Source organism: Mesoplodon bidens (assembly GCF_964165515.1).
Source record: "Mesoplodon bidens genome assembly, chromosome: 1".
In the NCBI taxonomy this organism is placed as follows: Eukaryota; Metazoa; Chordata; class Mammalia; order Artiodactyla; family Ziphiidae; genus Mesoplodon; species Mesoplodon bidens.
Genome location: NC_138176.1, coordinates 39,657,344 through 39,672,970, shown reverse-complemented (window position 1 = coordinate 39,672,970; position 15,627 = coordinate 39,657,344). Strand labels below are relative to the sequence as shown.

At 33.9% G+C, this 15,627-nt stretch overlaps 1 protein-coding gene across 1 annotated transcript in view; it reads left to right on the top strand.

Moving 5' to 3' along the window:
* PTEN (phosphatase and tensin homolog) overlaps positions 1-15,159 on the top strand; it is a 94,715-nt gene extending 79,556 nt beyond the window's left edge. The window contains exons 6-8 of the mRNA XM_081223530.1: positions 1,111-1,277; positions 3,776-4,000; positions 8,381-15,159. Of these exons, the coding sequence (XP_081079656.1) occupies positions 1,111-1,277; positions 3,776-4,000; positions 8,381-8,566 (578 nt within the window). The 3' untranslated portion in view covers positions 8,567-15,159. The remainder of the gene's footprint in view (positions 1-1,110; positions 1,278-3,775; positions 4,001-8,380) is intronic.
* Positions 15,160-15,627: the final 468 nt, after the last annotated feature.

Genomic DNA, 15,627 nt, shown 5'->3' with positions numbered 1-15,627 from the left:
TTGTTGGTCACATTGATAAAGAATGTGATACTTCTTTTTTTTGTCTTTAAGGATGATGCCTTTTGGTGCTGAGAACTTTATGTCTATATATATATATGTATTTCTCATGCACTTTATGCAAGCTTATGTTTTTATTTCTTGATTATCTTGGTATGTTTTGAAACTTTAAGACCCACTTCTTACCTCCTCAGGTTAATTACTTTTTTTTCTAATGAACTCTTGTTTTTGAACTTGGTGTACTACAAAAGAATTATACTTTGTCAAATTATTTAAGTAACTTAAAGTTTTTCAAGTCCTAGGATCTTAATGTTCATGACTTTAAATTCTGTCATTAATGTCATTAGGTATAAATGTATTTATGAGTAGATTTTAAAAATAAAGAACATAATCCTTGCCTGTTCACACTTACCAGCCTTTTAGTTGCGTTGCTAATATGAGCATGATACATCTTGAGAGGTCATATTTTACCAGTTATTTTAAAACACATATGGGTCAAAGCCAAAATACTTGTTAATGAAAATGGAGTGTGTTTTGGAGAGAGGGGGGTTGTGCTGTAATTTGTACTTGATGTCTGTTGCATTTCTTTGCAGATATTTCAAATCTCTTTCCTCCTGTTTCTTTTGGTGGTGGCTTTATATATACCTTTAAAAATAAAATATGTTATAAGTAAAATTAATTATGGTTAATATTTTTATAAATATTGAAACTTGTGCTTATGGAATATATTATAACTTTGTTATGGATTATATTCTCTTCTTGTGAATGTGTAATGATTGGTATTTTGTGGTTTTTATTCCGTGGTAGAGACTTTAAAATACTGCAGCAAATACTTGTTTTAAAAGTAACTTTTTATGCAGTTCATTTTAATTCTTAAAATACTTTATATTAGATTTTAACATTGTAATGTTGAAATTTTGATATTACTGTACAGTGCTAGAAGTCCAGTCTTGGACTTTTCTATCCACTGATTTGTTTTAGATCAGGGGTTAAAGATGCAGAATTACTACTTTGTGTATATTGCTGATATTAATCATCAAAATAGCTTTTGACAGTTTGACAGTTAAAGGTATTTCCTGTGAAGTGATACTAGTTATGTATTTGACCACGCAGATCCTCAGTTTGTGGTCTGCCAGCTAAAGGTGAAGATATATTCCTCCAATTCAGGACCCACACGACGGGAAGACAAGTTCATGTACTTTGAGTTCCCTCAGCCGTTGCCTGTGTGTGGTGACATCAAAGTAGAGTTCTTCCACAAACAGAACAAGATGCTAAAAAAGGTTTGCACTTTACTTTTATTGGGAAAAAATATCCAGAATAGCCGTACCTTGAATAGTAACCTCAGATCTTTTGCTTAAAGCATTTAGTTAGGCAGAAGTCATTCTGTAAGGAGAGACTAAAAGATGTATTTTATGACTGACATCTAATGAATCACGAAGGATTTTCTATTAGATCTGCACATGCTTTGCTTACTATGGCATCGGTGAGCCATTATTAATGGTAAATAGCCTATTAGAAGGAAACGGCCATGTGGCATTATAATTTGAGTTGAATTTTCCTTAACTTAGGTTATGCATATAAATTTTATAAAAGTATTAAAGATTGCATACATATCCCATTCAATCAGTTACAGTCCTTTTAGAAGGGATGATTAATTACTGAGAAGTTAACATGGGACCATGAGTTTGAAAAAAAAATTTGGTTTGTATGTATACATAAAATCTGTTTTGTGGTCTTGTGTAATGACACAAACCACTTTTCCCCCATTTTGGTTAATGTTTCTTGAGACTGGGTCGTTTTATATTTAGCTTCCTCAAATTTACTGAGTATTTCGATTTTTAGTTAGGAGAGAAATAAATATGAAGAGGAAGTAATAAAGAATGAAAAGTGTGGTATTATTTAAATATGCAGGTTTAGAAAGTTAGTGAGGTTTGCATCTCACTGAGCTATATTTAGAGAATGCAGGGGCTCATTTTAAAACAAACTGTCTTGGTTTAAAATATTAAGTATGAACATTTAAGGTGAACCTAAGGTGCAAAATTTTTAGGTAGTAATGAACAAAAACATTAGCTGTGTATATTGTTACTGCCTCCTTAAACATACCAGATAGTGTATTGCTAATCTTTAGACAGTCTCTGTAATAGGATTGATTTCATTTTACTGAATTTTAGCTTTTTTTTTTTTTGAGAGAAAATAAGAGGAAGCTTCATTTACTACAGAAATTTTAACCTCTATTTTGACTTGTCAAAAGAAGTATAATTTCCTTTATCCAGAATCCAGGTAGCTGGAAAATCACAAAATGTAAAACTGATTTTTTTTCACCAGAAACCCATTTCCTACATGTTCTGTATAAATAAAAGTTAAGTATATCACAGTAACTTTGAAAATATATTTTTCAATAATCCAAGAAGTGTTAACAAATGTTTTAATATTAAGGTAAGTAATTTTTTTCCTTCTATTCACTGTAAGACTGGTACACATAAGATTTTATGTTTTGCTTTTAAAAATAGGCACCTGTATCACTGTTTCCCTATATGTTTAGGAGTGTACTAGTTCTTATTCTTCTAGTTCTTATCACCTATACATTATATTAACACATGTAAAATTGAAGATTAAGTTAAATATTTATAATAATTTGTGTATCTTGAATTACTTTACATTTATTTCCATTTTATGTGATTTTCCTTGCCTGTTATAAATGTTTGTTCTGATTTAAACAAGAACAGTTTTACTATAATCAGTACATTAGCAGAATCTACATTTTTTGAAATTTAAATTCTACTAGCTTATTTTCTTCTGACTCTAAGTAAAATATGTGTCTAGTTATTACTAACTCAGTAACTTTGCTAAAATGATTGAAATTAACAATATTTTCAAAGACTACCATATATAAAATTGCTATGCTAGGTACTGTTAAAAGATACAAAGACATTTAAGACATAAGTTATTTAAGGGTCTTACCATCTTCCTGGGAAAATAAACTTGAAGATAAATTAAAATAAAAGATTTAAATGGCAGTTTAAGGCACCAGATAAGGTGTCATGGTGTTGTACATCATTAATTGTCAAATAATGCATACAGGCCAGTTCCACTAATTAAGAGAGAAAACATTTTCTATGTTGGTCAAGAAAGGTTTGAAATAATGAACTTCTGATGTGGTTTTTGATTTACAAGACCTCATTATTAGTTAATAAGTGATTTTTTAAAAATAGGCATTTTATAACAACAAAAAGTTGAAGTTCTTACCCGCCCCATATTGTATTATGAAAAATTTCAAATATACATTGTCATGCAAGAAACTGGAGCCACTTAATGTTTGTATTGCTGTAGAAGTAAAAATGTATCTGCCTTGCTTCCTTGGGAAGTTGTAGTGACATTTTAAGAACTTTTGGTAAAGTAAATTTTGTAATAGCTTGTTGAAACAAAATTAAGTCCATTTCTGGGTTTTTTAATATATACATATAAACTCAACACTTTTAAAAGCTAGTGTTAGACTAGAAAAAGAGATATTTTACTTAAAGTATTAAAGTAAGTTTATTTTAGAGCTTGTGGAATTACATTTTTGGTCTAGATTTGAATTAAAGGAAAAGTCCTATGTGAATTAGATGCAACAGATAACCCACAGATTGCCCAGTATTAGTCTTTGTGTTTACCTTTATTCAGAATATTAATGACACATGGCATAATTTGTTCACTTCTTAGGGCAAATGTTGAATATAAGTAACATTGTCTTTTTAAAAAAAATTTTATGTCTGTTTTCTTTTTTTTTTTTTTTTAGGACAAAATGTTTCACTTTTGGGTAAATACATTCTTCATACCAGGACCAGAGGAAACCTCAGAAAAAGTAGAAAATGGAAGTCTGTGTGATCAAGAAATTGATAGTATTTGCAGTATAGAGCGTGCAGATAATGACAAGGAATATCTAGTACTCACTTTAACAAAAAATGATCTCGACAAAGCAAATAAAGACAAGGCCAACCGATACTTTTCTCCAAATTTTAAGGTCAGTTAAAAACATTTTGAGGAGTTGGTAAGTGGTTCTGTGTGTGTGTTTGTTTTATTCTAGGTGTGTAGCTGGTGAAAGACTTGCTTGACTAATTTTTAAATTATGTATATTCATAAGCATTGTTTATTTAGCAGTAAGGTGAAAGTTTCTAATGAAATCCAATGCACAGAGAGTCAAAAGGTTACAGTTTCCTTACCCTATTCTTTGTTAGTTGGTGAAATCTGGGGCATAGGTTAGGGAGGGGATTTAAGTAAGTTGGATATGAAGTAGGAATAGGTGAAAAAAGAAGTGGAAAGGAACTCAGCCCTTTGGGAATGATTCATATGGAATGTCCTCACTGCTTTTACTCTTGTCCCCCTCCAGTTTACTCTCAACTCCTTAGAGCGATCTTAAAATTGACTTGATTGTGTCACTCCTGTTTATACTTTTTAAAGACTTTGTGCTTTTTTGATGTGACCTGCAGGAACCTGCATAATTTAGCACAGGACTACCTTCTGCATCTACTCTAGCCACATTCTCTCCCTGCAATTCACTCTCAGACCTGGTCTCTTTTCAGTTCTTCAAAATGCTATACTCTTCTGCCTCAGGTCTTTACAATCCTTTTCCTTCTCCCCGAATCTCTCCACCCTTGGCCTTTCCCTGCCCTTCACATGGCTGTGCCTCACATTCTAACCTTAACTTCAATCTCATGTGCTCTGTAAGGCCTCTGATCATCCTCCCCTCTCCTTCTCTTTTTAAAACTCTGTCTACTTCCTCTTATTATGGAATTATTTGGTTCATTTTACTTTTATCTAAATGTGATATGTATGTGTATATTTCTATTTATATTTCTAGATGAGAATTCTCCAGGTTAAAAAGCTGACTTGTAAACATTCCCAAATGGTGGTTTGCCATTTTTTTTTCTTCCCCTTTCCTATTTCTTATTCTACTTCATTTTTCTCTCTTCCTTTCACCATACCCTCCTCCTTTCTCTTTTTAAATTCTCTCTTCATTCCATTTTTATAGCATGTAGGGGCTTCCCTGGTGGCGCAGTGGTTGAGAGTCCGCCTGCCGATGCAGGGGACACGGGTTCGTGCCCCGGTCTGGGAAGAACCCACATGCCGCGGAGCGGCTGGGCCCGTGAGCCATGGCCGCTGGGCCTGCGCAGCCGGAGCCTGTGCTCCGCAACGGGAGAGGCCACAACAGTGAGAGGCCCACGTACAGCAAAGAAAAAAAAAAAAAAAAAAAGAATATTGCTAATCTTGAGAACGAAAAATGGAGCTGGAGGAATCAGGCTCCCTGACTTCAGACTATACTACAAAGCTACAGTAATCAAGACAGTATGGTACTGGCACAAAAACAGAAAGATGGATCAATAGAACAGGATAGAAAGCCCAGAGATAAACCCACGGACCTATAGTCACCTTATCTTTGATAAAGGAGGCAGGAATGTACAGTGGAGAAAGGACAGTCTCTTCAATAAGTGGTGCTGGGAAAACTGGACAGGGACATGTAAAAGTATGAGATTAGATCACTCCCTAACACCATACACAAAAATAAGCTCAAAGTGGATTAAAGACCTAAATGTAAGGCCAGAAACTATCAAACTCTTAGAGGAAACAATAGGCAGAACACTCTTTGACATAAATCACAGCAAGACCCTTTTTGACCCACCTCCTAGTGAAATGGAAATAAAGACAAAAATAAACACATGGGACCTAATGAAACTTAAAAGCTTTTGCACAGCAAAGGAAACCATAAACAAGACCAAAAGACAACCCTCAGAATGGGAGAAAATATTTGCAAATGAAGCAACTGACAAAGGATTAATCTCCAAAATTTATAAGCAGCTCATGCAGCTCAATAACAAAAAAACGAACAACCCAATCCAAAAATGGGCAGAAGACCTAAATAGACATTTCTCCACAGAAGATATACAGACTGCCAACAAACACATGAAAGGATGCTCAACATCTTTACTCATTAGAGAAATGCAAATCAAAACTACAATGAGATACCATCTCACACCAGTCAGAATGGCCATCATCAAAAAATCTAGAAACAATAAATGCTGGAGAGGGTGTGGAGAAAAGGGAACACTCTTGCACTGCTGGTGGGAATGTGAATTGGTACAGCCACTATGGAGAAGAGTATGGAGGTTCCTTAAAAAACTACAAATAGAACTACCATATGACCCAGCAATCCCACTACTGGGCATATACCCTGAGAAAACCATAATTCAAAAAGAGACATGTACCAAAATGTTCATAGCAGCCCTATTTACAGTAGCCTGGAGATGGAAACAACCTAAGTGTCCATCATCGGATGAATGGGTAAAGAAGATGTGGCACATATATACAATAGAACATTACTCAGCCATAAAAAGAAACGAAATTGAGCTATTTGTAATGAGGTGGATGGACCTAGAGTCTGTCATACAGAGTGAAGTAAGTCAGAAAGAGAAAGACAAATACTGTATGCTGACACATATATATGGAATTTAAGAAAAAAAATGTCATGAAGAACATAGGGGTGAGACAGGAATAAAGACACAGACCTACTAGAGAATGGACTTGAGGATATGGGGAGGGGGAAGGGTAAGCTGTGACAAAGTGAAAGAGCGGCATGGACATATATACACTACCAAACGTAAGGTAGATATCTAGTGGGAAGCAGCCGCATAGCACAGGGAGATCAGCTCGGTGCTTTGTGACCGCCTGGAGGGGTGGGATAGGGAGGGTGGGAGGGAGACGCAAAAGGGAGGGGATATGGGAACATATGTATATGTATAACTGATTAAATTTGTTATAAAGCAAAAAAAAATAAAAAAAATATTGCTAGTAATAATAAAAATAAAGGGGGGGGCTACCTGTTTTAAGTGAAAATGGATCTAATAATAAGTGCCTTTAAATCTTATATTTAAAGTGTTCAGTAGTGTCTTCTAGAATTCGTAGGTTTCCATTTACTTTCTTTTCTCTGTCTATATTTTACTCAATTATTAGCTTTTAAAATGTGACTTCCTCTAACTTTATTATTTTCTGTTTTAATATTGCAATAGGTTTTATATTTGTAATTACAAATAAAAACTATTTCAGTTATAAGTAAACATATGAGTGAGCTATACAAATATCTGGGAAAAGGGGGAAGAGCTGGTGCAGAAGCCCTGAGACAGAGTGAGCTTGGTTTATTTGAGGAGCAATAGATAAGAAATTGTTTTGACTAACGCACATCAGTCCAAGTGTGAAGACGTTGAGTGTTTTCTGCCTGGGAAAGATGTAATCTGAATTTTGTCTTTAAAAGTTTACTCTGTCCCCTCCTTTAAAATATAGACTCGAGAGGGGCAAGAATGAAAGCTGGGAGGCTAGTTGAAGGTAGAACTAAAAGGATTTGCTGATGGATTGGATATTGGATGTAAGAGAAGGAGAAAAATTGATAATGATTCTTGGATCATGGGGGAGGGGCTGTAGATATAATAGAATGATCAAAGGATTTGAAGTCAGATCTAATTTAAATCCCACATCCACTACCTACTAGATATGTGGCCTTTAGCGAGTTCCCTAACCTTTCTGAGCTACAGCTTTCTCTCTTTTAAAATAGATACCTACCGTTTAGAGTAGGGTTTTGGGGGTTTTTTTTGCGGTACGCGGGCCTCTCACTGCTGTGGCCTCTCCCGTTGCGGAGCACAGGCTCCGGACGCGCAGGCTCAGTGGCCATGGCTCATGGGCCCAGCCGCTCCACAGCATGTGGGATCTTCCTGGACCGGGGCACGAACCCGTGTCCACTGCATCGGCAGGCGGACTCCCAACCACTGCGCCACCAGGGAAGCCCTAGAGTTGTTTTGACAGTTATTTCAGCTCTGCCTACAAGGCTGTTGGTTCACTGTTAAGAGCACTGTAGGATATTAACTTTCTTATTACTCCCTTTTGGTGAAGTTTTTAGAGTGAATGGAATCCTAAACATCATTGTTAATCAGTATTTTACATAGTGTAGTATTTGTATTTTTTAGTATTGTTTGTATCAGAAAATACATTGAATTTCAGATAAGTAGTTAAGTGAAACATTCTTTTGGAACTCAACTCTTTGTGAGTTTAATTTTGTGATTGAAAATAGATTATGTGGACTATTGAACTCAATACATTTCTTTTGCAGAATTATTTAGTTAATGCTTGTAACATGCCTATTAAAAAATATAGTGTATTAACATCCCAGTTTCTTTTCAGTATATACCAAGAAAGAAAGTGTAGGAAATCTTAAGAAGAGGGTCATTTAAAAGGCCCTTTAAAGATCATATGTGTCATAGTACTTAAAAATGAATCTGTCAAAAATATGTATCTTTAAGTAATTTAAGATTAGTCAGATTTATGGATTTTCCATTTATACTTTCTCTTCTTTCTCTAGGTGAAGCTGTACTTCACAAAAACAGTAGAGGAGCCATCAAATCCAGAGGCTAGCAGTTCAACTTCTGTAACACCAGATGTTAGTGACAATGAACCTGATCATTATAGATATTCTGACACCACTGACTCTGATCCAGAGAATGAACCTTTTGATGAAGATCAGCATACACAAATTACAAAAGTCTGATTTTTTTTTTATCAAGAGGGATAAAACACAATGAAAACAAACTTGAATAAACTGAAAATGGACCTTTTTTTTTAATGGCAATAGGACATTGTGTCAGATTACCAGTTATAGGAACAATTCTCTTTTCCTGACCAATCTTGTTTTACCCTATACATCCACAGGGTTTTGACACTTGTTGTCCAGTTGAAAAAAGGTTGTGTAGCTGTGTCATGTATATACCTTTTTGTGTCAAAAGGACATTTAAAATTCAATTAGGATAAATAAAGATGGCACTTTCCCATTTTATTCCAGTTTTATAAAAAGTGGAGACAGACTGATGTGTATACGTAGGAATTTCTCATTTTGTGTTCTGTCACCAACTGAAGTGGCTAAAGAGCTTTGTGATATACAGGTTCACATCCTACCCCTTTGCACTTGTGGCAACAGATAAGTTTGCAGTTGGCTAAGAGGAGTTTCTAAAGGGTTTTGCTACATTCTAATGCATGTATTCGGGTTAGGGGAATGGAGGGAATGCTCAGAAAGGAATATGTTTTATGCTGGACTCTGGACCATATACCATCTCCAGCTATTTACACGCACCTTTCTTTAGCATGCTACAGTTGTTAATCTGGACATTTGAGGAATTGGCCGCTGTCACTGCTTGTTATTTGTGCATTTTATTTTTTTTAAGCATATTGGTGCTAGAAAAGGCAGCTAGAGGGAGTGAATCTGTATTGGGGTACAGGAATGAACCTTCCACAACATCTTAAGAATCCACAAATGAAGGGATATAAAAATAATGTGGTCATAGATAAGAAACACAGCAACAATGACTTAACCATATAAATGTGGAGGCTATCGACAAAGAATGGGCTTGAAACATTATAAAAATTGACAATGATTTATTAAATATGTTTTCTCAATTGTAATGACTGCTCCATCTCCTGTGTAATCAAGGCCAGTGCTAAAAGTCAGATGCTATTATTACCTACATCAGTCAACAACTTACATTTATTTTATTAGTTTTCAATCGTATACCTGCTGTGGATGCTTCATGTGCTGCCTAAAAGCTTCTTTTTTCTCATTAAATATAAAATGTTTTGTAATGCTGCACAGGAAATTTCAATTTGAGATTCTACAGTAAGCGGTTTTTTTTCCTTTAAAGATTTATGATGCACTTATTCAATCCAATAGATGTCAGCCGTTCCACCCTTTTGACCTTACACATTCATTACAGTGAGTTTTGCAGTTTTGCACATTTTTTAAATGTCATTAACTGTTAGGGAATTTTACTTGAATACTGAATACATATAATGTTTATATTTAAAAGGACGTTATTTGTGTTAAAAAGGAAATTAGAGTTGCAGTAAATTTTCAACACTGCACAAATAATGTCATTTACTTTTTCAGTAGAAATTGTCCCACATAATGCTTTTATCAATTTGCTATTGAAAGAATAGATTTTTTTAAATGTGCAGTGTTGAATCATTTCTTCATAGTGCTAGAGTTAGGACAAGGGCTTCAATTTCACTTCTTAAATATCATATATTTGATATGCCCAGACTGCATACGATTTTAAGCAGAGTACAACTACTATTGTAAAGTTAATGTGAAGATATGATTAAAAAGGATTTTTTCCCCCAGAAATTTGGTATCTTTCAAATTATACCTTGACCTTGAAACATGTGACCATCCAGCCAATTTATTTCTTAATGGTGTAAAATCTCATTTTCAATAACTTATTGGTGCTGAAATTGTTCACTAGCTGTGGTCTGACCTAGTTAATTTACAAATACAGATTGCATAGGACCTACTAGAGCAGCATATATAGAGTTTGATGGTAAATAGATTAGGGAGAACTTCATCTAAAATACTCTTAGTAAATAATCTTGACATGTTTTCCATACCTCATCAGTTTCATTCAACAAATAAAATTTTAAAATTTTTAACAAAGCTGTTAGGATTTACACATTTATATTTAAACATTGATATATAGAGAATTGATTGACTGCTCCTAAGTTAAATTGGTAAAGTTAGAGACACCTATTCCTAAGATCTCATCATTGAAATTTATATGTCACCTTGTCTTTCATAAAAGCTGAAAACTGTTGACTAAAATGAAAACCAACTATTCATGTTTTGAAGATGGTTATTAATACTGTTATTTGTTACAGTTTTGGGCACAGTATATTAAAGTGTAACTTGTATGGTTCCAATATGTAACATGGAGGGCCAGGTCATAAATAATGACATTATAATGGGCTTTGCACTGTTATTATTTTTCCTTTGGAATGTGAAGGTCTGAATGAGGGTTTTGATGTTGAATGTTTCAGTGTTTTTGAGAAGCCTTGCTTACATTTTATGGTGTAGTCATTGGAAATGGAAAAATGGCATTATATATATTATATATATATAAATATATATTATACATACTACTCTCCTTTATTTCAGTTACCACGCCCATAGAATTTGACAAGAATTGCTATGACTGAAAGGTTTTTGAGTCCTAATTAAAACTTTATTTATGACAGTATTCATGATTAGCCTGAAATGCATTCTGTAGGTAATCTCTTTGAGTTTCTGGAATGTTTTCTTAGACTTTTTGGATGTGCAGCCGCTTACATGTCTGAAGTTACTTGAAGGCATCACTTTTAAGAAAGCTTACAATTGGGCCCTGTACCATCCCAAGTCCTCTGTAGCTCCTCTTGAACATTTTTTGCCATAATTATTAAAGGGTAGTTGAATAAATAGCATCACCATTCTTTGCTGTGGCACAGGTTATAAACTTAAGTGGAGTTTACCGGCAGCATCAAATGTTTCAGCTTTAAAAAATAAAAGTAGGGTACAAGTTACTGTTTAGTTCTAGAAAATTTGTGCAATATGTTCATAACGATGGCTGTGGTTGCCACAAAGTGCCTCGTTTACCTTTAAATACTGTTAATGTGTTATGCATGCAGATGGAAGGGGTGGAACTGTGCACTAAAGTGGGGGCTTTAACTGCAGTGTTTGGCAGAGTTGCCTTCTACCCTGCCAGTTCAAAAGTTCAATCTGTTTTCATATAGAATATATATACTAAAAAATTTCAGTCTGTTAAACAGCCTTACTCTGATTCAGCCTCTTCAGATACTCTTGTGCTGTGCAGCAGTGGCTCTGTGTGTAAATGCTATGCACTGAGGATACACAAAAAATTACGATGTGTACAGGATAATGCCTCATACCAATCAGATGTCCATTTGTTATTGTGTTTGTTAACAACCCTTTATCTCTTAGTGTTATAAACTCCACTTAAAACTGATTAAAGTCTCATTCTTGTCATTGTGTGGGTGTTTTATTAAATGAGAATATTTAATATTTATAATTTAAATTGATTAGATTTATTGACATTTTAAATGATGGGCAGCCAAATGTGATTAATAAGTTTTTGTAAGGTTTGTTTTTTTTTTTTTTTTCCCTGCTGTCCTTCAAAGCCTACAGTTATATAAAAACATGGGCTCTTGTCAGTTTGGGAGTAGAGTATCAGTCTACTCATGTCTGAGAGAGGCATTTAGCTTTTTTAGTGTCTTAGTCAACACTTATTATAGTTTCAAGCACATTAAATAATATGCTAATCCTAAAAAGTTCACGAGTCTTGAAAAATTGTGCATATATATTTTTTTTACTAAGATGTCTGAAGATAATTCCCCAGAATGGATTTGATATCTCAGATTTCAGTTTTTTGGCTTTTCCATTCTTTATGATTCCGTAGTATGCCATCAACATATGGGGAGCTTCATCTACTCATTGTGACTTGGCCATTTAAAAATTGATATTCCAGAATAGTTTAAAGGACTTTGTGTACTTGAACTTAATCTTGTTATTTCTAATATTCTTAAAAGCTTAAAGTAAGTAAGGCACATCCTTTCAACAAAGCATAGTAAGGTAATAAGTGAAAGTGTAGCTTGTACAAATGTTTTGAAAATAAAGCAGATCATTTATGTAACAATAGAATTTAATGTTATTTCAAGTTTACATTTTCTCCATGTGACTTTTTTTAAAGTAAATGTGAATATATAATGTAAAGAGGTATGAAAAGTATGTGTGTGTACACACATTTATTTCTTTTTAGGTATCGTAAGTATGGTTGAAAACTATACTGGAGTCTAAAATTATTCTGATTTATAAGATGATCTTGGTGATGTCTGAAAAATAGGAATTTACTGACAATTTTGTTTTTATTGCATGTTCTAACTACTCTTAATTTGAGCTAGCTTGGTTAAGTGAATGCCATCACCATTTCCATTGAGAATATAAAAATCACCAGTGTTTAACATGCAGGCTTCCAAAGGCTTACAAAAAATCAAGACCCTTAAATCTAGTCAATTTGCTGCTAATGTGAAACTTTTTTGTTCTTTTATTCTTGCCAGATAATTAGCCACAGATCTAAAACAGTCTTAAATGGCTTAAGTGTAAGTTTTGATTAGCAGTGCTGTTACTAGTGCAGAGAGAAATGTTTGTGAATGGAAATAATAATATAAATATTCAGTCTAAACTGGTATAAGTACCTAAAAAACTAGCAAAAAAGATAATAGAGGAAAACATTTTAAAACTTTTAAAGATGAGATGTTAGAGACTGATTTTCCTATAGAATTATGTATCTATAGGAAGCCTAATGATTATCAGTTGTTTTTAATTTTAGAGCAAATCTATTCCTTTATGACCATGATCTTGGTATTTTTCCATTTTTTAAGAGATCTTCTTCAAGTATTGGGTTGGCCCAAAAGTTTGTTCGGGTTTTTAACATCTTACCCAAAAACCCGAACGAACTTTTTGGCCAACAATATATCAGACTGTATGTAGCCATTCTGACAAATTCACATGTGTTGGTAGCTTTAAAAGTTTGTAATGTGAAGTCAGTAAAGGACAATAGTTTCATTGGTGGTAATACCCTTTGGTTCTTAAGCTAGCTTTTTTGAGAATAGTTTCCCGTAACAAAATCTTCAGTGATAATCTCACCACCTGGAAACAGCTATTATTAATACTTTAGTGACTATACAATCGTTTTTTTCTGTATATTCATGTATATATTTTCTTCAAAAAATGAAATTTGTACTGGGCATACTCTCAAGGCCTTTCAGCTTAGTATTTCCATCACGGATCTGTAGAATGTTAAATTACATCAGAAAATGGACAGTGACTGGATTCTTTCTAACACTACAGATGCAGATTATGTGCAGTTATTGAGAGCCCTTTCCAATTAAGTGGGTCAGTCATGGACGTTTAAATATGGTTAGCATCAGAATAATACATGTCTAAGTAAATAAAACGGTTACATTTATTTAGCATAGACAAGCTTAACATTGTAGATATTTCTCTTCAAAAACCATTTCAAACATTTGTATTTTGGAATTAGGTGTTAAACAGAATGTGGGAAACGCTATTAGTAGTGAACTTCATCATCACCTTTCTATTTCTCTTATAGGTTGGAAAAGAAGGGTGAGCTTTTCACTTTTTATAATTCCCAAACAGTTGCTCAATTTAGAGTAAATTAATTTAACACCTGGAAAACAGAAAAAAAAGCCACTGCTGGTTTATCACTTAGCTGTTTTTACATCTGTGTGCTCATGAGACTTCCATCACATCAAAAACTATTTCATGAATGGTTCACCTTTAGCTCTGGAACTTAATTAACCATGATTAGTATAATGGTGGGCTTAGAACATAGACCTCTTTTTCAACAGTTACTTGAGAATTTGGTGGAAAAAAGTTTAGCTGGAGGGCAGTACATAACTTACAAACCAATGTATTGATATTTTATGAACATTTTTACATATATGAGTGAAGTCAACTGCCATCTTTGAGCATTACCACATTTTAAAATAAAGCATATTTTTAAATGAAGTGTTTAACGAGGATTTATATTTTTCATTTTTTTAATTAAAAGTAATTTATATCTCCTTTGTTGCATGTGGATTCTCATCTGTTCTTAAAATGGTTAGAGATTTTGTTTGTGCTGGAATGGAGCAAGGCCTGTAGTCATGGCTCTAGTGTTTCAGTTTGTCAAATCTGTTTACTGTAGTGAGATTATCTTAAAATGTTTAGATGTGGCTTTCTGTAGCTTATCATTTATTGGCTTTTATTTATGTACACTTTTAGGATTTTCTGTCTATACAGTTGTCTAAATGATATCCCACGTTTACAAATGCTCATTCAGTTTCTATTTTCTTTTTCCATTATAATGCCTTAATGGGCAGTTTTTAAGTGTGTATGCATGTGTGTGAGTGTAGGGAGGTCTGGGTGGGTGGTGAGAGTGCTAGGTTCCGATTTTAGAGATTAAATAGTTTGATTCAGGCAAACAGTTCTCACTGGAATTTGACAGTTCATCGTAATGAAAATAATGTTAACCCTGTATGACCTTTGACATACAGTAATGAATCTTGGATGTTAATGAATTTGTTGGTAGCATCTTGATGCATGCATTATTGAGTTATTTTCTAAGTTGTGCATTTATCCAAAGTTGGTATATTGGAAATGTTTATATCAAATTCCATTTGGCTACTGATGGACGTAAAAACAAATGCTTTATTATGGAGAGTATTTTTTCTTTAAAAAATTAAAAAGGTTAATTATTTTTAATATTTGGTTTTAAACTTTTTATTTGACAAGTATTTATCAAGTCCCCACTATATATAACAGATCTTTGGAATACATTAGAGATCAAAACGACACCCTCTCTTGCCCTTGAGTTTCCACTCTAGTAGAGGAAATAGACCTTATTTAAAAAGTTATAATATGTGATACTGTGATGATTACCAAACATTCCATATGCTCCTCTAAATTTTCACCCCTTTGAAGTTAGATGGGGCCATTTTAACTAGTTTATTCCAACAAAATAGCACTGAAAGTGATGTGACACTTCCAAGGAAAGGCATTGTAAATAAAATCCCTTGTACAATCCTTAGGCTTCTCTCTACTACAGTGACCGAGTACATGACATGTTCCAGATGGTGCAACTCTGTCAGCTTGGGTCTTGAGTGACTATATGAGCAAAACTTCCTCAAATTCTCTCCCTACATTGAATGTGTTAGATATTAGCATGAGCGAGA